This window comes from Oreochromis aureus, linkage group 7, assembly GCF_013358895.1.
Source record: "Oreochromis aureus strain Israel breed Guangdong linkage group 7, ZZ_aureus, whole genome shotgun sequence".
NCBI lineage: Eukaryota > Metazoa > Chordata > Actinopteri > Cichliformes > Cichlidae > Oreochromis > Oreochromis aureus.
In genome coordinates this window covers 16,497,580-16,523,403 of record NC_052948.1, presented here as the reverse complement: position 1 = coordinate 16,523,403, position 25,824 = coordinate 16,497,580, and the positions used below count along the sequence as shown (strand labels likewise).

The following is a 25,824-nucleotide window of genomic DNA, read 5'->3' as shown; positions in this document are numbered from 1 at the left end:
CTTCATTGCGGGAGCGAGGCCTGGTGCAAGTGGGTCCTAAACTCTTGCTGCCAATTCGGATGTAGAATTGAACCAACCTGTATGCAAAGATCAATAAAAGTGAATTTCATATTCCAACATTTTTACACATTAAACAGTCTTGAGTGTTTAGCTTCTCTTTCCAACCATCGGCCCTGAAAGATGAGAATTATTTTGTAATTTTACAGCCAAAATTAGAAAATTAGTCCAGGCGGCCTGTTTGATTCTTGGGTGATAAAGGGTTAAAGGGATTTGTAGTTTTCCTCTCACCGTGTGTTGGTGGTGTCTAGAGGAACTGTGCGTGCTTCTCTCCTTCCAGGACTGTTAAAGTAAAGGGCCTTGCCCTCACCAATGATGCCACAGCCTCCTCCGATGTGTCCCCCGCTGAGACTCTGCCAAAGTGGGCTCAGTTTCCCCTCAAAGCCCTCAGTGAGCTCTGTGGGACTGGCCACAGACGGGACACAACTATCCTGCTCCACTATGAAAAATATGAAGACAATAAAGTTTAAATAAACAGAAAAACTCCCCCAAATTCCTTTGTTTTTCCTTTCTTTTAATTTCCTTTCTGTAATTCTACCTTACCTGTGTATCCCATATCACAGAAGCAGACTCCAGAGATGCAATCACCTTGTCCTCCACAGTGGTTTGGACAGGGCTCAGAGATGTAGACCCCATCCAGAGCAAAGGGTGGAGCATCTCTGTACACACTACTCTCCTGGAACCACCGGAACCTCGTTTTACTAGAAAATTAGGCAGGTGAAGCCATTTTAATTGGAGTTTTCAATATTCTCAAATATTTTCAGTCAACAAATATGTAAAAAGAAATCCCCCCCCCCTTAAAAAAAAACAAAAAACCCCCAGTAGTACAGCCTTGCATTTCAAATTACATGCCTGTTACCATAGTTACCTGGCTGCAACATTACGTGGTATAACCACAGTGACCCTGGTCCACTGTTCATAATCTCCAGTGTTGTAGACAGTTGGTTCTCTCAGCTCACGACCGCTGCCCTCACAGACCCCAGCCCCTGGGGTGCCTGGGTAACAGCCCTCTCTCACCAGGGCCCAGGTGCGACCAGCATCATGGGAGTACTGCAGCAGAACTGGTGCAGAAGCACTGAACTCTGATTCACAGCCGATGTTTAGCTGGCATGGGGAAGGTGGATGGAGTAAAGGGGAAAAATTGCACATCTTAGGAAATCTCACATTTGCTTTAAGTTGGTTTAACATTCCTGCAGTGGGTACTTCGCCACAAGCCACTTTGCAACCCACCACTGTGTCCTGAAATGTCTTTCTTAATGTCATCCAACTTTTACATTTTTAATTTCTGTAGTTTCCACCTACTTTAAACTGGAGGGTGTAGCCGGGGCGCAGAGCCAGGTCCCTGGTGACAGCCACCCTGTCCCCATCAGAGCGCCCGAACACCATAGCAGAGGGAGTTGGGGCACAGAAGCTGTTGTTGTTTTCTCTCTCCATGCCTTCATTACCCAGCATCAGCCAGACACTCATCTGGTTCAGGGGGTAGTCGAATGCTGGTTTCTCGTAGAAGTTCTTCAGAAACAGAAGATACCAGAGTTATTTTTCTGTTTTGTGCTAATATTTTTTTTTTTGCAGGAAAAAGGATTTATAAAAAGATAAATGGAAGTCTTTTTTTTTTTTTAGATTTTTAAGAGCTCATAACTGTTCTATGTCAGCATGGCTGACATGTTCTAGTACACCAAATAAAATTCCCATTTTAAGAATAAGCCATAGCTGCTATACAAGTTCACAGCACAAATTACAAGTTACTAGAATAACTCCTTAAGATGATTCCTGACCTGCGGCAGAGTAGGATTAGCCATAGGGATGATGTGTTTCTCCCTCTCTGACAAAATTATGACATCATCGATTGCCCACTGGTCATAGCCTTCCCCCGAGTGAAGAGGCTGCCACCAACGAAACCTTGTGGAGGGGGTTTTAGAGGCCAAGGGAAGCTCGTAATGCACAAAGCTGCAAAAGAGGGGAGACAGGTTATAAATGTTTCTTCTCCTATAAGACATGCAACAAACACTTCATGAGCTCTGTCCTCCTTTCTTCCTCTGCAGGTTTCTCACCGAGGCTTGGTGAAGTCAGTAAAGTACATCTCAGCAATGAGGCCCCAGCTGATGCCTCCATCATTGCTGTACTGCAGGAGAACTCCTTCCTCCCTGCTGTCTGCCTGGTTACACTCCGCCCAGTCTCCACCCACCCGCAGGTAGAACTGGACAAACTCTGCCCATTCAGTGTCCAGGTCCCAGCTCACAAGCTGCCTAAGCCCAGCCTGAGAGGAACATACAAATAAATGAATACAAATTAAGTGTGGGAAGATCAGCTAGAAACACACTTTACAGTCTGACATAATTTTAAAACAAGGGTGGGTACTCCCGGGTACTCCAGCTTGCTCCCACAGTCCAGAGACATGCTTATTAAGTGAACTGATTACTTTAAATTCGCTCTAAGTGTGAAAGTGAGTGTAAATGGTTGTGTGTCTCTCTGTTTCAGCCCTTCAAAAGACTGGCAACCCTTTCAAGGTGTACCCCTGCCTTTCCATGACAGCTGAGATAGGCCACGCCTCCTGCCCTGAACAGGAAAAGTGGTTAAGAAAACGAATAGATGGATCAGATATGTCCCACACATGGTATCTGTGGCCAGTTGTGATCCGGTAATCAAAATATAATTATATGTTGAAGATGGGAAATCTGTTGCCATTTTCTTCGTAAGCAAACTTGGAATGAGGAGAAGTTGTTTGCTAAAGCAGCGTTCCAGCTGTGGATACTAATTTTTGGCTGCCGCAATATGTGACACAAGCGATGTGCAGCTGCCTGGAAATTGTGAATCTCCTCTGTCCAATCAAATCAAAAGCATGTGCAATACTTCTCAGAGCTATTGAATAATTTAATAAAAAATATTTTCGAGCAGAGCAGAGGTAATCAGAGTTCAAAGGGTAGCAATTTTTGGCAGCAAACACTAGAAAGTAATCAGGAAATGGATAGCGTATGCCAAGTTTTACACACATCTATGAAGTGATTATTTTAATAACTACAAATTAACTACACTTTTAATCTGGATCTAGATTTAGATCTAGATTAAATACACAAGACAATAACAGAATGTGTCTCAGATTTCTTTCTAATGAGCGCTAAAATGAAGAAATTAAAAGCTGCATTCTTGCAGTGTTAGGAAGTTTTTTTTGACAATGTTTGTTCTACTGTTTTAATTTTACTTGCTGGATGCAACACCTAACAAACACAATACCCCCCCCCCCCCCAAGTTCATTTTAATGTATTTCTACCTTGCTGAAGTACAAGGATGATCCAGATGAAACCACACCACAGCCCATGTCAGGCGTAACCACCTCTCCACCTATCACCTCTTGCCATGTGGCGAGCAGTGCATCCTGGGACTCAAAGTCAGAAAGTACGCTAGAGGAGAGTGGGGAGGAGGGCTGGCAGTCTGCTCCAGAGAATCCATCATCACACCTGTAAGAGAAGTGAGTGCTTGAACTTTTTTATTCATTCGAACTTTAATACAGATTTTAACAAAACACCAGTGGAATGGTGTTACTGAGAGGTATGAAAAATGTAGTCAGTTTATCGCACGTCTGACCTGCAATGGCCATGGTCACACCAGCCATGCCCATGACACATGTTAGGACACTGCTGGCCAATGTAGATGTCATCCAGGGCCCACTCATCCTGCTCTCCATAGTAGCTCTGGATCCAGCGGAACCGTGTTGCACTGGACCTGAACACAGAAAGCATCCTGAATGTTTCATAGCTGTAAAATGTTTATACTGTTTATACCAAAGAGAATGCATGTAAATGGAAGGGAAAAAGGGAAATATGGTATTTGTGCACCTGGCTGATCGAGCAAAAATGATTAGAAAGGTCACTGATTGTTAAAAAAATGCATAAAATGGTCTGAAAAAGCATGTCAATCACAGTTTGCTTCTTGGGGCAGACAACTGTAGATTTAATCTATTTTGCAAGGTCAAGATTAACTTAAATGTGCACTTTCCAGTGTATGTGTCTATGTGTGTGTTCTGCAGTAATGTCACATAGAGGGCAACAGCCATGTTGGAAGGTAAATTGTGGATGTGAATGTGTGCGGTGTGTTGGCAAATGTTTCGGTGGGGGTTTTACTATATGCTGTATGTACAGAAATGATGAGTGGCAGCAGAAGCTAGCGCAGATAGGCAGTTATATTGGGGATTATATAGCAGAGCGGTTCCTTCGTCTGATGTGTTAGTGACCCAAATCAACTGAGACCACCTCATGATCTTTCTGACCTGACCACGACTGTTTTATTATCATTTACTGCCATGACCCTTTGACCTGTCATCACACCCTGCAGGAGATTAGACCACCTTTATTTAGGAGCTGGGAAGCAGAATGAAATGGAGGTGGAGGTCACAGCGCTCGGTGTGGAAGGTTTACGTGATTACTTGAGCTGATATATGTGTGAGCTAAGGCTTTAACAATATATTTATTTCTCTTATTCGGCACTGGGTGACTGATTCACTATGGGACTTGTTTGAATTCTTATTAAACCGAGGGGTTCTTTATCAAATATGTCTTGCAAGCCTAATGCAATGAAATTGCAGTCTTTGTATAGTACATATTACACTAGTCAGACCACACCAGTTTACACAGTTAACACTGGTACTGTACGGCAAATGTTGGTTTGAAGCAAATGACTGAGAACTCCCCCATATCATTAGATAACTTGTTTGGGATGATTTCATTTTTTACCAGACAAAAGTAGTGAACCAGACTGAAAAAGTGTGCCAACACTGTCCACCTCACGTCAGGTAAAATTATCTGCTAGGAACGGGCTGTATTTAAGCGCACACCCCTCTTGACAACACAAGCTTTTGAGGCTTCGGCTACATCACTATAATTAGTAAACACAAAGAGCTTGATCATGCCTGTAGAATCGCTTCATGTCTGCAAAGCTCTGCAATTAAGCTGCAGAAGGACAGCCATGCTAACTTTTGTTTTCTTGTAGACTGCATGCCAAATAAAAATGACTCATACGCCAATTTTTGGTGGCTACAACAAACAATTGAGAAAACAGATTTGTGTTAATGTTGAGGGCGTGAAGAAGTGTTCTGTTTGCAATGCTGTAAAATGAACTGTCGTATTAATTGCTATACAAGGGTTTTAACAAATCCTCATGTGTTGCTTTCTTTTCCTGTCTTTATCCAACATTATTGACGTGCAAAGCTGCACAGCTGCAGATGCATGTCCATGTCTACATGGAAAAGCATTAAGGGTAATAAGTATGGGCGCTTTCCAGTATTCTGATTTTCTGCTGTATGTTATGGTTCTGACTGCATTCATGGCACAGCATGCTTATGAAATACAAAGAAAGCATGAAATTAACATGAGAGAAAATTTTTCCCAAAGGGCAATTTGTAAAAATTTTCTTCTATGTCTCTACATGTGATCCTCACCATGTCTTCTGAGGCAGAGAAAGGGTTATGCGTCTCCAGTCTTTGAACTCTGATGGGTGGTAGACACTGGGAGCTGTAAACTCAGAGCAGCTTGGCATGCCAGGTAGACAGGCCTATGCAAAAGAAATGAGCGGCTTCTTACTACACATTTTTACTCATACAGCCAACAGGGGGAGCACTGATTAACAGCAATTACTGAGAAGGAATTTTTCCATTGTGGACTGTGCTTCATAGTAAAATTCTTGAAAAACAGCTGCAGATACAGCCCAAAGCTTCATCATTCACACAATATATAAATATAAAAGGCTAATGGAGGATTAGAGTATCTCTGACCTTGAACACAAGCAAAGGATTAACTGTACAGGACATTCAGTGAGTTACATTCTGCACTTGCCAAACGACTGCATTTTCATGCACATGGGAGAATTAGAGAAAATCCACTGATAGAGGACTCATTATGCTCTATTCAATTCCAAAAGCAATAAAAGTCTTGGCAGATACTTTGGTGCTTTATGAATATTTATGAGCCAGTTATGATCACTGAAAATCTTTGTTGAATCATGGGAAGATAATCTGCTTGCTGATTCAAGTATTGCCGTGTATTTGCTGATAGTGGGATGATTAAAAGTAATTGTGATAATTTCTCATCTGAGACAAAGTACCACATTTAAAGACATTATTTACATATTATTACCAGGGCTGTAATGAGTAAATCAATATTCATGATCATGAATAAATGATGCTTCCGTGGCTTTCTCTGGGATGACTATCTCAAGTTTTAGTCACAAACAGATACTGCATGTGCACCGGCCTGTGATAACAAAAGCCACTGTTAATACATGGGGAAATAAAGGTGACTGTGCTTCAGTCTCCTTACCTCTTTCACCAGGTGCCAGGTGAGACCATGATTGGTGGAGAACTCCAGTCGCACTTGAGTGTCAATGTGAGGGGAGGGCTCGCGGCCACACCCCATGACCAGTGAAAACTGGAGACTGTAGGAGGCTCCGATCTGCATTGATTGAGTTTCCACATAGCGGATACTGGAGCCAGGACTGGGCTCACCAGAGAAACTAGAGTACGACATGGAGAAAAGAAATAAACCTTATATATGCTCTAATGGTATAATACTGTTTGTAGAAATAAAGAGAATCCTGATAAAATTTAAAGAGTAAATCATTTTTATACCACCACAGTTATAAATGACCATTGTGAAGCGTAATTAAGGTATTCAGTCATGTTTGAACCGAGTGGAAATTAATCTCTTCAAATGCCAAGCAAAGACTAATGTATTAATAGCAAAAGAGCATTATGCACCTGAGGGTCCAGTCATGCTGGCAGTACGGCTGGACATGGCCGAGATAGAAACCAAGACTCTGGGTGACGTCCAGCACGTTGCTGAAGTCAAGACTTATGGTGTTGAACAGCACAGAAGTCATGCTGATTTCATCCAGGGCCCACACGTCGTGGCCACGGCCCGAGTGGTACGGCTGCCACCAGCGGAACTGCACGCCGAATTTGCGAGCGCTGGATGGGAGTTCGACAGACACAATCCTGATGAAGGAAGGGAAACGGTTAATAGATGTGTGTGTTTACAACGCAACTACCTATAGCTTGTTAAAAGCTGAGATAGCAGAAAGAAAAACTCAGGCATGGTTTAGAATTAATGATCTGAAGGATGATTAATAACTACTGTCACAGAATTGAATAATATATCACTGTTTGCTATGTTCACACTTCTGTACGTGTTCATTCTTTAGCAAGAAAAAAACACATAAACATAACATAGTTCACATAAACAGTACGTAGGCACAAACAAACAAGTGTAAAGTGATACATATTTGGATATAGTGTCCATAAAGCTAAGCTGGTCAGCTGATATTAATCATACAGGCTGACTGAACTGTGACTCAGGTCTGACTTGGATTTTGAGCCCACACAATCACATCTGCTGTTTGTACATTTGGACAAAATGCATGGGCAGAATTTCTATTTCTAACCTGGATTTATAAATACAGATGTTATGCTGCTGCTATTTTTCATTTTTAGCACACAAAAGGCGTTTTTTTTTTCTTTCTCAACAATCATTAGTATGTCATGATGATATCTTATGCAAGCATATACACCGATCAGGCATAACATTATGACCACTCAGAGGTGAAGTGAAAAACACTGATTATCTTGTCATCATGGCACATGTCAGTGGATGGGATATATTAGGGAGCAAGTGAACGTTTTGTCCTCAAATTTCATGTGTTAGAAGCATGAAAAATGGGCAAGCATGAGTTAGTTGAATAAGAAACTGTGATGGCTAGACAGCTGGGTGAATGGTTCTCCAAAAGTGCAGCTTCTTCTATAACCAATCTGCAGTGGTCAGTATCTGTGGTCCAAGGAAGGAATGTTGTGAAGTAACGACAGGGTCTTGGAGAGCGAAGACTGATCTGTGTGGCCTGAGCCAACAGACGAGCTGTTGCAGAGCACACAGTGCATCAGTTTGTTTCGTTTGGTTTGAAGAGCACAACAATGACTTTGAGGTGTTGACTTGGCCTTCAAATTCCTCAGATCTAAATCCAATCAAGCATCTGTAATCGAACATATAATGTTATGCCTGATTGAAGTATGCTGTTACAGTACTTATGTTATGTAGTTGCTGAATCACTGTCCTCTGTTGACCTGGGGATGAAGAGCTGTGTGACATAAGCTGAACACAGCTGAAACCCAGCCCACTCTGTCCACTCTTCATTACACACAAAGATGCCACTAACTGTCTCAATGGGTCCCATCAGCAAACACCTCCAGCACAACATTGACAGCACAGACGTGTGTGTTAACGGAGTCACTGAAACTCTATTGGTTTACAACCAGTCGCACAAACAGACACCAACTCATGAGAAAATAAAAGATCTAAATATAGGAAGTACCTTGGCTCATGGAAGCCCTGATATGCATAGTGCTGCAGTAAGGTCCAGGTGATACCGTTGTCTGAGGAGTAATGCAGCAGGACGCCCTCCCCTGGCTGGTCTGGAGCAGGACATGAGCTCAGGATGCTCCGACTGCCCAGCCGAAGAGTGAACTGCAGATACCTGCAGGGAATCAAAGATGACAGCAAGAACAAGTAGGGTCAAGTGGTTAAGGAGCACGGTGAACAGCACAGAGCAAGTGTACAAAAAGGAAATGACAGAAAGACAAAAGAGGGCACACTGAAAAATTAGAGAAAAAGAAAACCTAGGTCACAAAGAGTGTCTTCAAAGAGCAGAGAGAGTTGGTTAAAAAGGCAGATAAATAGACACTCGTGTGGAGTGAGGAGGTGGGAGGGAGGTGGATGATGGATGGGATGATTAAATGAATGAAGAGAAAACTTAATGAGAGGAGTAAAAAAAAAAGACTCAGCTAGAGTGTGAATGAGAGTCACAGTTTATACCCATGTATTCATGTAAACTGTAAATTGTCCCAATACAGAGCGAGTTTCTGTCATCTTATGTTTATTTGTGTTTTGGCAGACATATCCTCATCTATACTAATGTAAAATTTATTATAATTTCCATCATCTGTCTTGAGCTGCCAGTCATCCCCCTGCTCTCTGTTGCTGGTTGAGCTGTGCTTTCATTAGCAGTGCAGTTTCCTCTTCCAGGCAGCTGTTCACTCAATCAGCCAGGAAACTGGCATTAAATATGGCCATCAGGTGGCACACTGAGAGCCGCAACAGGCATAATCAATCTAACACAGATGCCATATCTAAATCCATCGTTCGCTCTCTATCATTCTCTCTCATATTTTCATCTCCTCTCTCATCTGCAGTCCTCCCCATGATCACAATCCATCTCGGCGCGCAGGAATACAGAGTATGAGGGAATGAGGGGTGGGCAGAGGAGGAGGGAGAATAGATGGCTGCCTGGGACATTTGCAGTATCAATCACAGGTACAGACACCTGCTGAAGACAAGCCACAGTTTTCCAAAGTAATCTGGCGAAACTTGTGCTCCCTGATTTCTCTGCTCATGTTTCTATATGCAGTACATTTCCATTCTGCTCTGCTGTATATAAGTACTACAATTACCTGGCTTGGGAACTGTCTAGTGGAGCCGTGACCAAGTGTCTCCTGCTGTCCCTGTTGAAAACCAGAGCCTTTCCGCTGGCAAGCACACCGCAGCCGAAGCTGACCTCAGCCCCACGAAGTGAGGAGAAGGTATGGTAGGAGGAGAGGCGTGGGCTGGAGAAACCCTCAGAAAGAAAAGCTGGAAAAGTCTGGGAGGCAAGCTCACAAGCTGGACCGCTGAAACCCGGATCACATCTGGGAAAAGAAAGAAAAAGAGAGGAGACGATACATATTAATATTAATAATAGATATTGAAAAAAGAGTGAACGTTAACAATGAGAACAAAAGACAGAAATAATGAAAATTTGTTAATAAGTCATAAACATAACATGTACGATCTGATTAATTTTGAATGGTTATTGGTGCTGTAAGGCATTATGTGGATGAGCAGGCTCGTTCTGGATTTATTTGGTTTAATAAAAAGTGGATCCTTACTTGCAGCCTGTGCGGGAACAATGTCCTCTTCCAGAGCAAAAACGAAGGCAAGCTGGACCGAAATACACTGAAGAGAAACAAATTAATTGTAATTAATCATCAAAGAAATCAGATGGAAATCCATCTGAGATTTCTGTAAAGCTACAGGTGACATGTTGTCCTCCCCCTGTCCCCCAAAGAGCCAAGTAACTTCCCAGAGGCGTAATCAAGGTGGCTGCCAAGTAATGGGACTTGTTTGCAGTAGCAGTTTGAGTAAACTTTTTATGTGTGTGTTCAATTAAATATATAAATATCTGCTATACTAAATTAATAGATACTCTAATCACATCATGTATAATGGTGTTAGCATAAACCACAAATGTGTGGTCACTAAGATATATCACATCTGAACAAGGACAATTAAAATAAAGGTTATTCATGACACTTGTGCAGACACCAAATATATTGCATGGTATCCTGAGTAATTTTCATCAGCACTTTATACATCAGCACAGTTTGCACAACAGCTCTGATTATGTTGATTTATATTGCTTATTGTTGAGTTACATTATTTGCATAATTAATATTTCCATCATGCCCTATCGGCACATACGCACAATCTGTGTATACTTCAATGGAACATGTGATAAGAAAAATCTGGCCTTTATGTGCAGCTCATACCATTGTCTATAGCCCACATGTTGCCGGCTCCTGAGCCAGACTGCTTCCAGCGAAACCGAGTTGTCTCTGTCAGGGCGGCATTGGGCAGAGGAATAGAGATTCTGGTCCACCTGTGCAGACAAACAATAGTAAGATGAAAGAAATACAGAAAACCCCCCCACAGATGCACACATGGAGATATGCACACTGATTTATACCCGCTGTAGTTGTCGGAGGAGTATATGGTGCTGTGAGGTAGATGGGGTCCTGCACAGAGCTCTGGCAGACACTCAGTATGGAGCAGAGACCAGGAACGACCGTGGTTGGTGGAAAATTCCAGACTGACACTAAAATGAAAAGGATCAGAGGACATCTTAGTGACCTAAATTGCTTCTCTTAACTTAAATTAGGTAAAAACTAAGTAAGTGCAAGTGGTGTTAACTCCACCATCCCTCACTCCACATTTAAATACATCTGAGGGCTGCAGTTTGATTTAAATAGACAGAACTTTACTTTAAGTTTTATGTATGCATCATGAAAATAACTGAGTGACCTGGCATCTGCGAGACTCCTTTGTTGCTGCAAAATTTCACGTATTTGACTGAAAATAATGGAGATGTTCACATTCACAATACGCCTGGCCTAGTTTACAGTGAGTCACACCTGTTGGCAGGCTGGTAGGAGCCACAGCCCAGGTTGATGGAGAACTGAGCAACATGTGTGTGGGTGCCAGGCAGCACGGGGAGCAGCTGCATGAAGTCCACGGCCCACACGTGACGGTTGGCACCGCCATGTGACCGCTGCTCCAAGCAGAACTGGGTGACTGGTGTTTGCAGCTCAGTTGGCAAGGCCACAGATACCACTGCAGGAGTCTGCGAGAAGAAAGATAGCGGATACAGTGAAGAGAGCAGAGCACAGGAGAGGCTCAAATTAGGGCTGTGACTATGATTGTTCCTACGTTTGATTCATCTGCTAATTATTTAGTCAGTTGATTAACTGCTTGGTCTAAAAAAATATCACAAAAGGTCATTTCTAATTATCAAACTGCTTGTTTTGGTCAAGCAGTTTGGTAAAAAAAATAGTCACTTTTTGTATGACATGCAGGCAGCAAATCCTGTAGATGTGAAGCTGAAACAAGTAAACAATATATTTACTTTAAAAATGATAATCGGTTATCAAAAGGCCTCACAGCTGTTAATCTAATACTATTCAATCGGACAGAGCGCTTCAGGCTAACAAAGTTTATGCATGCCCAGTTTTTGGTGTATCTCACCCTGTAAGAAGAGTACGGAAGGGTGTCGAGCACCACACGCTCCCTCCTTCCTTCAGACCGTCCAAACAGAATCACGTCGTTTTCATGGGATTCTCCCGGCTCACAGTCCACACCACCTACACACAAACATGCCCTATTATGCTTATAGACATGCCAAAACACTTGCACACCGTGGTTTATTAACTGCAACTACAGACTCTGGAGCTCTCTTCCTCTGAGCCTGAGTTCTGTGGACTCGGTGATCTCTTTTATAAAGCAGCTACAAACTCGTCTTTTTAAACTTGCTTCTGGGTAACTTTTGTTTTGATGCTTAAGCTTCTGTTTTGATGTTCTTCTTGTGAAGCACTTTTCGGTGTTTATCTTGAAAGGTGCTATATAAATAAAAATTGACTCAGTATTACTTACAGCTAGACAGAGAGTATATAGATGGAGGATTTCCATACCCATGGTAAAGTAGAAGCGGAGGTTTCCGTAAGACGTGGTGTCGAGGTAGGGGGTGCACACTCGCCTCCGGCCCTCTCTGTCAAACACTAGCGCTGAGCCCGACTCAATCTCTCCACACTGGGTCCCATAGACGGCGCCCTCTATGTCCCAGCTGAGTGAAAAATAACAAGGAGTGAAGGGTTTGTGAGAAAAAGACTGATCTAAACACAAAATGCTTACATAAAAAAGGCAGCTCTATTTCTCACAATGGGCTTAGATGAACCTGCATGTTTGATTTGGCACCGGATGCCCCTCCTGACACAACCCTCTGTTGACTCGCAGGGATTTGTGTCTCCTCCCTGTCTTGAACTGTGCTAACCATTATGCAGTAGAGTTATTAAGGAAAATTTGTGAATAATTTTAAAAAGTCCTGCATCTCCCTCTGGAGTTTTACTGAAATCAGGAAAGAGTTACAACTGCTAAACAAACACACGGTGTCAGAAACCTGGCTTAAGCTACTTGGTAGAGGCATGCAGGACGCACTGACACATGCATGCACAAACATATTTCTGCACAGTAGAGAGAGGACTCTTATTAGTTCTGACAGAAGCTGGCTTCTATCTCCTCTCCCCTTTCCTTTCCCTCTGTCACTCCTTACTTTCTGTGTCTTTGTCACCGCCAGTGTTAAGTTAAATGACACTTGGCGGAGCGGAGTGTACCTTCAACGTAAAAAAAAAATAAAAAAACAAAAAAATCTCCCTGCCTACTTCACACATGTTTCAGTGCCTGACGCCTGATGGGTGAGAGCTAGCATGCAGTGCAGCATGTTGGCATGCTGCAAGGAGGTGTGAAGGTGCGGGGCGATTGTAGAAGCAAACTCCTGTTTGTGGTCCTTCTCATTAATGGAAAATCATGCTGACAGACACGGTGCATGGAGCTTGTTAATCACTCCCTGGCAGTAACGCCATCTATCATCTCTCTCCTTTCATCTCTCTTCCTCTTGCAGCGCTTCAGACAGTGCTCTCTGCTGTCCGGCGTGTGTGTGTGTGTGTTACTCTGAACAGATGGACTGCCATCTCTGTAGCAGTCAGAGGCACGGCGTTCACCTGTGTCGGTCCCCATGCTTGACTTGATCTTGTGCGACACGCTGCATGTTTAATCGCTTGACATATGACAAGTGACAGGTGTCAGTGCATTTATGTGTATACATAGACACAGTAATATCTATCTGGTAATATCCCGTCCCTCTGATCCAATCACATTGCGCATAAGATAGCAGTTTATGATTCTGTTGACTCTCTTTCAGCCCTTTGTGGTTTGGCTCTGTTGTAGTTTTAATCCTTTAATGACAGAGAAGACTCTGGTCTCGAAGCCAAGTTCAGTTTACTGCTTCAGCTTTATTGCGGTGGATGAAACTCCCTGTCAGTAAAGTCTCTCTCAGTATCTTTTAAAAAAGCTTTTAAAAATCTTTAATTCTTCATTCATCTTGACTTGACATTTCCTTGATTGTGTTGCTGTATGTAAAGCACTTTGTTTCTCTGGCTTTGAAAGAAACAACAGGAGAAAAAAAGATGAGAAATTAAGATAAATATAAATCAAATAACTCAGTAAAGACGGTACGGACAGTTTTAATCCTTTAATGACAGAGAAGAGTCTGGTCTGGAAGCCAAGTTCAGTTTACTGTTTCAGCTTTATTGGAGTGGACTCCTCGTTAAGGTAGGTATAAATCAAATGACTCGCTACTTTGACTTACTTTAACGGCAGGCTCTCAAAGTCTTCCTCCCAGTAGCTCCGTCCCTCCTCACGGTGCAGATCAATGTCCCTGGTGGTGGCAAAGCTGTGTCCAGTTTCCTCACCACCATGGAAATACATGGCATTGCCTTCTGACTGACAGGCATGCTGGACAATAAGAATACAGATGAAAAATAGGAAGCTGTGCCACTTATACAACCACATGATTACATTTATTTATTGCTTTCATACTGGAGTTGTTGTAGTTTCTTGCTTAATATATCTAAGATTATATAATCTTAATCTATCTGAGCATTTGACCACATTTCTAAGCAAATGACTGGGAAACAAAATCCTTGAGTATGCATTGATTGACTGGTGTACCTTGACAGTAGCTCCAGGGAAGAAGAGCCAGTTGGCGGTGTCTGGAGGATCCAAGTTTTCCTCCATCAGGGGGGTCCTGTGGGCGGCGTTGACCAGAAGCACATTGTCCATCCCCCAGCAGGACTCATAGCCTTCAGGGCCTTGGGGGGCCTCCTGAGACCAGCGGAGACGAACTCCATCGGCTCTGGCGGAGTGTGGAAGTGGAAGCAGGTGGATGATGGTGCTGCTGTTGGTAGGAGCTCTGGAGGAAAATAAAATATTGAAAAACAAGTGACTTTCTAAATGTGGAAGTTGTGGTTATGTAATGATGTTCAATATTTACAGAGTAAATAACAATCATTAATCACTTCAACGTGGCTGAAATAACCAAATAAGGAGAGACACAGCAGCTTTAAAAAGCAGCTTTCAGAATGAGTCGAAGTGTTTACGTGAAAGCAAAACATCCACTTAGTGCTGCTAAATATTATATTAAGAAGTCTATTATTACATTATGCTTATGTTTGAAAGCTGACAAAACAGAGAGAGGCGGGGAGAGAGAGGGATTTAAAAAACAGGTGGATCATCGAGGCAAACAGGAGAAGGATGACAAATTAAGAGGGGGAGGTGTGAACAAGGGGAAAAAAAAAGAGGGCGGGTGTTTGTAACAGATGGAAGGACTGTGGGATGGGATGAGGAACAAGGAAGAAAAGGAGAAAAATACCTGATCTTCTCCAGTGTGATCCAGTCATCTGAGGTGTTGGTGTTGCCACCGAGGCTGTACGACACAGTGATGCTGGGGTCCGAGTAACTGAAGCGGCAGGAGCCTGAGCCTGAGGAACAAAACATCAGCAAGGACACGCGTATATGATCGTTAACACTCATGTTGAGGGTGAAGCTCACAAATATGCCGTTTAGCTATTATTTTTCATCAGCTGAGTTGTTTCCAGCCAGCCAATGAGCTTTTGTATGTGAGGCTGCACAATGCGCAATGGCTGTCTTTCCAGTGATTCCTCCCACATCGCCTCCATTAACGGAAAATAATGTCTAAATGGTGTCATGGTGGAACTAACTGATCAGCAGCTTAACAGGGCTCAGTGACATCAGGAAGCTGAATGATGGGGCTGGGCAGAAATGACTGGAGAAGTCACAGAATGACGACAGTACTAACTCCAGCCAGAAACTGTTCATCTGTGTGTGTGTGCGCGTGCATGTGTGTGTCATTATTGCTGCGCATTTCTATTTGCAGAGTCAGAAAGGGATTGGACCGCTTTAAAATATGGTGTCGTGTGGGTGCTGCGGGATTAGGGAGGGTCAAAGGCTACTAATGGAGGGAGGCAGGTAACCCCCGCAGCATCCCTACCTTTCCTCTCCTCTCCCCCTCCTCCCACTTCACCGACGGTGTGTATTGTCCATGCCTCCAAAATGTTGCGCCATGCTGTTACATCCCCGCTGAATACAGCCATGCATTAACCCGCTGCCACTTCACAGTACTGCTCTACTGAACTGTTCAATACGCAACACAAATTCATACTGAGGACCTTCAAGCAAGAGTGCAGCCAGACAGAATGCTCTACATTATGTACTCTTATTTCCTCCTAGTCACGTTCCCGTGAGAACTGGCGGATGCATGTAATGGACATGAAAAATACAACACCTCTAAAAACTCTGCCACGGCCTTCTGGGTGTCTTTCCAGAATATTGTAAATCATTCATTATTGTGACGGGGGTGGGGGGGCTGACATCTAACAGTGCAAAAGATGCTTGTTTCCTGAGGATGCCATTGGGATCCTTGCACTGACTGGTTAAGACAGGGCTACCAAGGTTAAAATAAATATCCCACACATAAGCTGTCTGAATGTACTTATTGTCTACAATGCGGAGATTTAATACTCACCCAGGGAAAACTGCAGGACTGAGGCAGTGCTGGTGTTCAGAGGTACAGTAGTCTAGGAATGATACACAAGGCAATTTAGGATATTGCGGATAAAGAGTTACATTAAGTTAGGCTTTGTAAATATATCATAAAATTATTTAATCTTTTGTGCTGGATTAGCAGCTTAAGAGTAATCACGCTGGTGTCATTTGAGACCTTAAACCACTTTGTCTATCTTTTAAATGTCTGTTTGAGTGCACGTGTGCGTTTGACAAAAGCAAATAGCTCGGCAGGCTGCGTGCGCACGAATGTATGCTGCCATTATTGATGTTGTTTTATTTGTCACTGTGTGTAAATGTTTCTGTGTTTCTGGTTGCGCACGCTTGTTGCGCTTGACAGAAGAGCTGCCAGGCAGCGGCATCAAACATTTGGAAGAGTGACAAACAAAGCAAATGCTTATCAGAGAAGTAAATAGCATCACGAGCCACTAAATACTTCTATGCTGAAGCCTGGCTTTAATCTCCTACAACAGAATAAACAGTCTGAAATCGAGTTTATAAAGATAGGAAGAGAGCATGAAAATGATTGCTGTGTCCCAAAGCATCTGCCGTTTTGTACTATAGTGTGTTCAGAGTATAACAGTGGCTGTGCTGTAGTTTGCATGAGAAGTTTTAGCAAAAGGATAAATGCCAAACAGGTGCTGCAGCATCCTGAACAGGTTGCTGGTAGATAACTAGAAGCAAGCAATCGTAGTAAGCAGCATTTGAAAGGGATTTAAAGAGGGTGTTTGTGGCGTGTTGACATCGAAAATTTAATTTGAACAAAGAAATCATGAAATACACCAAAACTACTTTGTACTTCTGTTTCTGCACATCTTAAGCATGCTTCAAGGGGCATGTACGAGACTGTTTTATTTGGAAGTGTTCACTTTTAGTTGTTTTTGTCTGAGGTAAAAACTGAGAAAGCATATTTGAATTGATTTAATCTAACCATCAGTTAACATATGCTTAACAAATGATAACAAATGCTGTTGCTCTTACTTGCACGTTAAACAAAATGCAAAATCTGGTACTTCCTTACTCCTGAATTAATCCTTTAATCCACAGAAATTAAGTCCCATCGGGAAAAACCAGGTCAGGTAAATTTGCCTTCCTTCACCACAATCAAACATCTCCTGCATTAGCAGTGTGTGCTTAGTGTTCATGGAATATACAAATTTAAACATGAGACTCAACTGTGGTTAGAGCAAACATGGTGTAATGTACTGTCAGTGTGGTTGTGGCGACTGTGTGGTTGCTTTGGATATGTGATCAATTGGCCGTAAAATGTACAGCAGCTGCAGTGTGGTCAAACATGGCAGTTACCAGCTCGCGTTCTCCGAAGGGCTCGCAGAAAGTGACCGCTCTGCCATGCATCAGTACGCCACATTGCTCTCCAACCTCACAGTTGCTACACTCAGACCTAGAGAAGAGAAGAGAAGAGCAGAGCAGAGCAGAGCAGAGCAGAGAAGAGAAGAGAAGAGAAGAGAAGAGAAGAGAAGAGAAGAGAAGAGAAGAGAAGAGAAGAGAAGCCGAGCTGTTAGACAAACTGCACTGCAGAAGTAGTGACAGGGACTGCACCCCAACATTACAAGAGGAGTCATAACCTTTTAACCTACCAGATGCTGGGATCTAGCTCTCCTTGTAGGTTGGAGTCAAAGTCGTCACGCAGCACAGCATGTTTTCCATGCAGCTCCACTACACACATGAAGCACATGCTCACTGTTAAACATCGTCTGTACTATACTTTTCATTATCAATTTTATTTTAAAAAACAACAGCAAGAAGTGGAATGCAGACTGACCAAGACTCGGTCTCAGTGGGGACTCGGTTGGAGCTGAAACAGACAGAGAAGAGCAGAGTGAGTGTTGCTAAGCTATACCTGCATGTCTGTTATCATGTTGCATCTGGATCTAGCAGAAGCTTACTAATCATGAAGAGCTAAAAAAAGAGTATTAATGAGTTTTCATCATGGACAAAACTAAACACGCAGACCACACGTGCGTATTTGTCAGAAGAAACTAGGAAAATGGTCCAGTCTTAAGCGATCATCTCCGAGTGAAACAAACTTTTGCTGTGTCCTGGTCAGCCACGGCTGCGGTCTCTTGCCTACTGATGTTAATTCCTCTCAGTAATGAAAGGCTGGGCTGCTATGATTAATGGTTCAATGGCAATTAACCGCCTTCCTCCCCAGAGGCGCCCTCTGTGCTGTAATCTGTGGCCACTGCCTAGCTAACACACTCAACCATCAATCTCTCCTGGGGTATATACGCAGCTCTGAGAAGAGGCGGGAGGTGAATGGAGGGAAGTCATGACTGTTAGGATTTAATGAATCAACTATGGGTCTTAAAAAAATAGTCGCAAAGCCTTGATGTGACCTTTGTGCTGAAACAGATGGAGGCAAAATACATAGACACACAGTGAGGTTTAAAACTTTAGAAATCAAACTGAGGAAAAGTTTGATAGATTACTTTGATGGAAGCTTTGTTTCACTAACTGGTGCTCATGTTTTAATAAAAAACAGGAAAGAAGTGACAAATAAAGTTGTGCATAAACTCAGACCTGCATTAAAAAGGATACTGGTGCAAACTGCAATCATAAATTAGAATATAGTTTGCACACCTTTATTTTATCAGGTTAAGGAAATCTCTTAGAGAGATTCATTTCTACTTTTAAGTTGCAAATAGGCTTTGATCTCATCAGTGAAAAAGTCACCATTCAATTCTGTTGCACTACTTTACTCTGCTCTGGGATGGTGGGGGGTTTTAAGACAACCTTACTCCTGACTGATGAAACATAATCAGCTGTATTCTCATCCAGGATGAGCCTGCCCACCTGATAAGGTGGTCTGAGATAGCACAGCGTGGATTTGTTCCAAAGTTTAACTTTGAGTTACTTAAGACTCTCTTTCAAGCATTTGAGAAAGCCCACCTAAAGCCCCTTATAAACAACAGAACCTGAATCGAGAGATGAGGGATTATACAAAAAAGTGTTCTTACAATTGTAATGGCTCTGGAAACGTCTTTACTTTAAGCTCAGCTTTCACTTTCTTTAGCTGCCCTCATTTCTCGCCACTGGATCCAAATGCCGGGCTTTTAGAAGTGGATTTGCTATTCATACAGTGGTGGCAAAGTTTCATGCTGACTGTAGAAGTTTAAGTGGCCTGTGTGACAGAGCTGGCTGGTTCAGTCACTGTGACCACTGCTGCTGCTCTAGTGGCCCCCGATGCTTAGCTTAGCTAAGGCCAGAGCTCCAGCTTAGTGATGTAGCCCATTAAAAGCAGATCAAAGGGTTTTGTTTTCCCCCCTTTCTCCATCTTATTTTGTCCTTTTCTAATCCTCCAGCATCTGCTCATGCAGAACATGTTTAGAGAAGCCAACAGTTCAAGCATGTGTGACTCTTTCATGCTTCTTGTATCTACTTTACATTCCTATTAACCTCTAATAAAAATGATCCATACGATTGTGTGCTCAGTTTACACGGCCATGTGCTGATCTTACGTATTCAACCTGAAAAGAGCACGTACTTAAACTCATTTCCTCGTAATCCATCCTCTCAAACAGGCAGTCGCAAACGCTTGGTTGGTAGATAATTCTGCTCTGTATAGTCTTCTCCTCTCTTGCGCGCTTAAACAAACCCTTCTAAATCTCCTCCAGTCTATCTAGTGAGGCCATTTGGCTGGAGAAAGGCCCAGAAGATTTTTTTTTGGGTGGATAATCCCTTGAAGCTTCCAAAAAGGCCTCATTTACAGTTTTCCTTCTCCCTGCTTCATCACACTCTCCTGCTGTCTCTCTCACTTCTCTTCTATCACAATCTCTCTTTCCTTCTCACCCCCTCCATCCGCACCCGTCCTGTCTCTCCCTGCCTAACCCTTTGCGCATCGAGAGCAGACAGTGGTGCTCATTTCACTTGGATTAATCCCCTCTCACTTTCTTAAAGACTTCAATTACTGCCTCCTCTATTAGCAGCTCATCTCTGCTAATGCCTGTATCTCCCTGGCCAGGGCTTAAATACACAGGCATGCAGACACACACACATACACAGATGACTTTGCCTTCCACAGCTGACCCAACCCTCTCTGATATTCTCTGTAATACACATGTACACTTATGCACACAAATAAACAGAAGAAACAAATAAGAGTGCCTTTTCAGTAAAATGCACCAGTGCTCAAAGCACATGGGTGCTGATGAGCAGGGTTGGGGTGCTACAATGGGGGGCTAAACGAGCATAAGCTTTGGCAGACTCAGACATCTTGGCACAAAGATTGCGGGGCACAAGTCACGTTAAATCTTCTCCCCCTCCGTCTCCTCGCCTTCCAGCTCTAATCTCCTCTTGCTCCTCTTTTCTCCCCACCCTGTAAACTGCATCCACTCTTCCAAACTCCCTTGTTCTCATCTTATTTGCGCTTTTTCCCCCTTCGTCTGACTCACATCCTTGATGACGCGAAGTGCATTTGAAGTCATGTCGCTCTCGTCTAACCGGTGGTTGCAATTACTAACGTGCCAGGTTGCAGGAAGCTGTTGTTTTTGATCTGCGGTGACTAAAAAGAGGCGCTTCTCCAAGGTTAGATAGCAGCCACTCCAGTCCACTCAGCAAAAACAGGGCGGCCGAGTGAGCTCTAATTGGAGTTATTACAATAATCACAGGTCTACGGTCTGAACCACCAAAGAAGTAAGACTCACACCTCAGTGCCCACGTTATCTTTGTTTTTCTTCGCTACACATGCTTCTTCACAAAAATGGAAGAAAATCAAAAAACAAGAGAGCCTTATTTGTCTTCTTGTTCCTGTCAGTGTGTTAGAAGCATTATTCTCTAACATGTTATCCCCCCTCGGTTGGTAATGTTTAGCAATGAAAGTAATTCCAGCAAAAACTACACAACAAAAATTGGAAAAAGATTATTATTTTTTTTTAATTCAGAAGAACAGATAAGAGCAGAAAATACGAGAAAACATGGCTACAGGAGGGAGTCAGCAGGCCAAGCGAGGGAGACAAACCAAGAACCAAGGTCGCAAATTTTTTTGTGCCACTGAGCTATATGGAATGGCAAGCAAGATGGCACTCAGCCAGGGAAGCAGGCTGGCTGGCAGACTGGGTGGGTGGCGAGGAGGTGGGAGAGGCTAGGCCACCCGTCCCTTCCCTATTGCGTTGTGATCAGGCACCCCTTAGGGAGCAGTGGCCTCTTTGAGTTATATGTCCCTTTAATAATCCATCTGGGGTGCAGTGCACTTGGCCAGGCCCATAAAGATCTGATTTATTCTCTTGCTGGAAATGAGACGACTTGGGGATGCTGTGCAGAAAGCAGGGACTGCTGGCCCTGCTGTCAGGTGATAGAACTAATGGACGGCCTACAGCGCTATTCAACACCCTCAATGACTCCACCCTTTAGCAGAGAGCACCCTTTCGTAGCCCTTCCCTACCTTTCTACATCCCCCACCTTGGCCGCTAATAAGTCATAAGTAGATGCTTCCCCCCCAATCTGTTCTTATACCTTCAGTTATTTGAAACTGCAGGGGTAATTTGAATTTTGCCACATCATGCTTTAAAGCATCTCTCAGAGCCTGTGCTGATTGGTGTCACAAACTACTCCGCCGTGCTGAGCATTTCATTTGGTTGCAGCAGAATTTGTCAGACTCCCATTACGTCCCGACTTCAGAATCCACATATAAAAACAAAATATGGGGATTTTTCCCCCCCCTGTGCAGGTTGTTGGGGTAAAGTAATGGGGTGTAGATCAAAGCAAACTGGAAGGGATGTTAGAGGAATGAATTGGAGGCAGATTGAAGGGATGGGGTAGAGAAGTGTGCTGGCACAGCAGAAAGGAGCTGTAAGCACAGGGGGGAGCAGTGTGTCGGGGACCAGGCATCCCCCAACTCTGCTAGACAGATTATTTTACACACATGTACACACACACACACACACACACACACACACACACACACACACACACACACACACACACACACACACACACACACACACACACACACACACACACACACACACAAATCCAGTCCTTGCTTATGTCTTAGCAGGCTTTTTGGGGGGCTTTCTGTTACTGAGAAGCAAAGTGTTGCATGTCAGGCGTTTAAGGCTTATATCGCCCGTCTCCATTCTTTATCCTTAAATCTTATATTTACATTAGAATTTATTTGAATTATCTGTGTTGGCCATCTAATTCAAACTCTGACCTTTTTTTCTATCTCTTTAGCTAATCTGTCCATTTGTTCTTAAAGTCTTCGCCCCATCTGATCGGCTCTGATTGCCTGCCCTCCGCTTCGCTCCGTCTATCCTTACGTTCTCTTTTTCAACTTCCCTCCCCCTCCTCCGTGGATCATAACCCTGTTTTAGATAGCTTTCATTTCTTCAGCTCTTCAAAGCTGGAGTCTTAAGCATATGAACTTCTAAAGTGGCTTGAGCTGGCCCCATATCTTTTATTTCACTTTGAATGCTAATGTGGAGATTTGAAGTAACTTTGCTCGGAGCTCCCCGCCCACACCCCTGCACTTTCTTTGCCACTGAAAACAGAAAAATAACCTCTGGTTCTGGCAGAAAGGAAAAATCTAGAGACAGTTGTCTTACCTGCTGGTAACTCAGATTTTGTTGGGGAAAATGAGACAGTAACCATGATTTATGTCCAAGTCTCCTCAGTGTTTTTTGACTTGGTTTTGGCATGATAATACTTTGTACGGTTAAACAGCTTTGGTTCTATAACCACACGGTTTATGTGAGGTCAAAGTATTTCTCAAGTTTCATTTTAATGTCTGAACCTTGCAGTTTTGTGTGTGTGTGTGTGTGTGTGTTTTTAAAGGTGCATGGCTCTTTTGAAGTGGCAGGTTTTGGTCTGTAAAGGGGAACAGAATCTGACTGGCTGTGAGTTAGGTCAGTGGTGAAAAGAAAAATGATGCTCGTTGGTGTTAGGACAACCCAAAGGAGACGAAAGCGGGGGTGGCTGTGGCTCAGGAAGTGTCCCGCGGCTCAGAAAATGTCCTTGGGCAAGACACTGAACACCAAAACGACACCGGTGTTTGAGTGTATGTGTAATGGAGCGAGCCGTATGGACAAAAAATTAAAAATGATGAATGTGTTTATGTGGGTGTAAAAGCACTTTGAGAGAAAATCACTAATCACTACATAAATGCAGTTTATAGCAGTATAAAATCAGCTTCAATCATTTCATGTAAAGAAAATAATCAGAAGCTCACTTATTCCCTCATTTCTCTCCTTGTCTCCTTTTGACTTTTGTTGCCCGTGGCAGATTCATTTCTCATTTATAATTCAGATTTTCGGGATTAGTGCGGCATCACAATGAGTGATGCCCCATTTGCTGTCAATTAGCCTGCAACAAGGTCGGACAACCATTCAAATCTACTCTTTATTTTTGGTGATGACATTTAATTACCCCTCCTTCTCTGAACAAAACACTTAAATCTGGAATATATGACCTTCAAGCTTTTCATCAACACCGTCTCGTCATCTCCAACATCCTTTTCCTTTTATCTTCCATCACCAAATGTCGCAGATACACCTTCAATTTATAGCCCTACCATTCCTCGACTACCTCTCCCCTGTACCTCTCATCGCTTTCGCCATCCTCTATCCGATCTCGGTTCCCTCTCTCCCTGTCGTACCTGTACACATTCCCTGAAGATTGCATTTAGTGTGTTACCTGACTGCTGGTTTTTCTGTCCATTTCCATTTACAGCTTGTGTCCTCCAAGGCCTTGTAACGTCTAAATCTCTGCTTTTCAGCTTGTCTGCTGTGAGTAGCTGTGTGTTAGTGTGATACCGCAGGGCCTTGGCACTAAACAAGTAAATGACTGTTGTTGGCTGTAGATATTTCATGTGCACAGGGAAAAGACTGGGGCAGTGTGTCACTGGGAGTGAAAGGATGAGCTCTCGGGCAAGGAGACAAAGGAGAGGAGCCTTGTCGCTTTTTCTCTCTGTCGCTCTTCCAGGCCTGACTGGGCTGACTGGGCTCTGTGCCTCATCTCTTCCAAGTGGCACGAAGGCATGAATTTGAACACTCTCTGCTTGGCATGTGCTGCAATTGTGGATAGCGTCTCCAATGACCTACTGGGATGTGCACTTGTAATAAAGAGCCCTCGGAGACCAAGTACAACGATTACTTTGAATGTAATAAAGACCAAGTTCTCCTCTAAGTATTCAGCATGCGGCTCAAATTTTTACTCCGAAACAGTTAGCAAAAACACCCTCGACTGCAGTTACTGTACATCTCTGCTTTCAGCATTAAAGTCCAGTTTTGATCCAAAAGGAGGAGTTCTTGAGTGAGGAGGAGGGAGGCTTCTTTCCTGTAAACAAGCAATTATACACACTCAGCGTGCAGAGTGGGACTGCACTGTCTGTCAATAGCTACTTAAGGCTGTCACAGAAAGTGGATGTAAGATGTGTTGGCCATAAAGCATAAATCTCCGGCATAGAGAGAGAGAGAGAGAGAGAGAGAAAGGGGGGGGGGGACTGAGTTTAGCATAAGCTGAAATTAAGCTGGCAACATAGGACACCCGAATATCTCTGACTCTGGCTGCATCATTAGGCAGAAAGAAAGCCAGGAAGTGCTGCAATGGCACAGTCATGAAGAAGCAGCGCATCAACTGCTTTGCCATATTTCGATAATGTATGCGTACAATTTGACAGACAGTAGTAGGAAGTGAGACAGAGGAGCATTATGCATATAAGTTGGTGCACATGTAACATATAGTACTATGCACAGATAGAAAATATATCTGTAAGAGCCCACACATTCATTATGCATGTGTCTGCAAAGAGAGGTATGCATGCAACATCCCTGATACTCACCTCCTTGCTCACAGAGCTGCTGGGCCAACGCGTCTTTGAAAAGGATCTGTCCTCGATATGTTGCCGTGGCGCTGAGAAAAAGCGAAAGGAAAGACGGGAGAAATAGAGAAGGAGAGAAAAATCATTATTTAAAAATAAAAATACAAAAAGATGAAAAGTTTACTTATTTCCTCTAATATTTAATTCGATATTCATATTTTAAGCAGGGGCATTTTCCTGAAGGGCATTATGGTGTAATTCTGAAGGTAAAAAAAGGCAGATAGATGCATTTATATACTTATATCGACAGAAATGGTAAACAAGTGAAAAGGCATTGCTGAGCAAACAGACAAACAGTACCAAACAGGCCATTACAGTAAAAATAGAGCATGGGTTATACAATATCCAATATCATCATTCCTCGCACTGACACACTGCATTCCTTGCACGTCTGTGTAAATCTAGCTGTATGCAGCGTGTCATTCATAGAGAACGTAATATGAATTTCCTTCAGGTGGCCATAAAATGCCTTATTCATATGAAAATGGAGAATCTTTAAAAACCTAAGAGGGTGAAATTGTTCAGAGTGCACCGAGATATTTTACACAGATACTGAGACATGCTCTACTGTCCTGTAGAATGAGATCCACTGTAATCTGTGACAGCAGAATG

At 43.1% G+C, this 25,824-nt stretch overlaps 1 protein-coding gene across 1 annotated transcript in view; it reads right to left on the bottom strand.

Annotated features, from left to right (window-relative positions):
* reln (reelin) overlaps positions 1-25,824 on the bottom strand; it is a 98,113-nt gene that overhangs the window by 19,970 nt on the left and 52,319 nt on the right. Inside the window, exons 4-31 of the mRNA XM_039615723.1 lie at positions 25,174-25,244; positions 18,160-18,192; positions 17,975-18,053; positions 17,682-17,778; positions 16,339-16,390; positions 15,166-15,274; positions 14,466-14,706; positions 14,104-14,249; positions 12,371-12,522; positions 11,928-12,043; positions 11,318-11,526; positions 10,873-11,001; positions 10,676-10,785; positions 10,016-10,082; positions 9,542-9,775; positions 8,407-8,568; positions 6,803-7,039; positions 6,366-6,558; positions 5,489-5,601; positions 3,640-3,777; positions 3,326-3,512; positions 2,109-2,314; positions 1,833-2,004; positions 1,360-1,566; positions 926-1,161; positions 601-758; positions 289-496; positions 1-77 (exon numbers count right to left, since the gene is read on the bottom strand). Of these exons, the coding sequence (XP_039471657.1) occupies positions 1-77; positions 289-496; positions 601-758; positions 926-1,161; positions 1,360-1,566; positions 1,833-2,004; positions 2,109-2,314; positions 3,326-3,512; positions 3,640-3,777; positions 5,489-5,601; positions 6,366-6,558; positions 6,803-7,039; positions 8,407-8,568; positions 9,542-9,775; positions 10,016-10,082; positions 10,676-10,785; positions 10,873-11,001; positions 11,318-11,526; positions 11,928-12,043; positions 12,371-12,522; positions 14,104-14,249; positions 14,466-14,706; positions 15,166-15,274; positions 16,339-16,390; positions 17,682-17,778; positions 17,975-18,053; positions 18,160-18,192; positions 25,174-25,244 (4,139 nt within the window). The remainder of the gene's footprint in view (positions 78-288; positions 497-600; positions 759-925; positions 1,162-1,359; positions 1,567-1,832; positions 2,005-2,108; positions 2,315-3,325; positions 3,513-3,639; positions 3,778-5,488; positions 5,602-6,365; positions 6,559-6,802; positions 7,040-8,406; positions 8,569-9,541; positions 9,776-10,015; positions 10,083-10,675; positions 10,786-10,872; positions 11,002-11,317; positions 11,527-11,927; positions 12,044-12,370; positions 12,523-14,103; positions 14,250-14,465; positions 14,707-15,165; positions 15,275-16,338; positions 16,391-17,681; positions 17,779-17,974; positions 18,054-18,159; positions 18,193-25,173; positions 25,245-25,824) is intronic.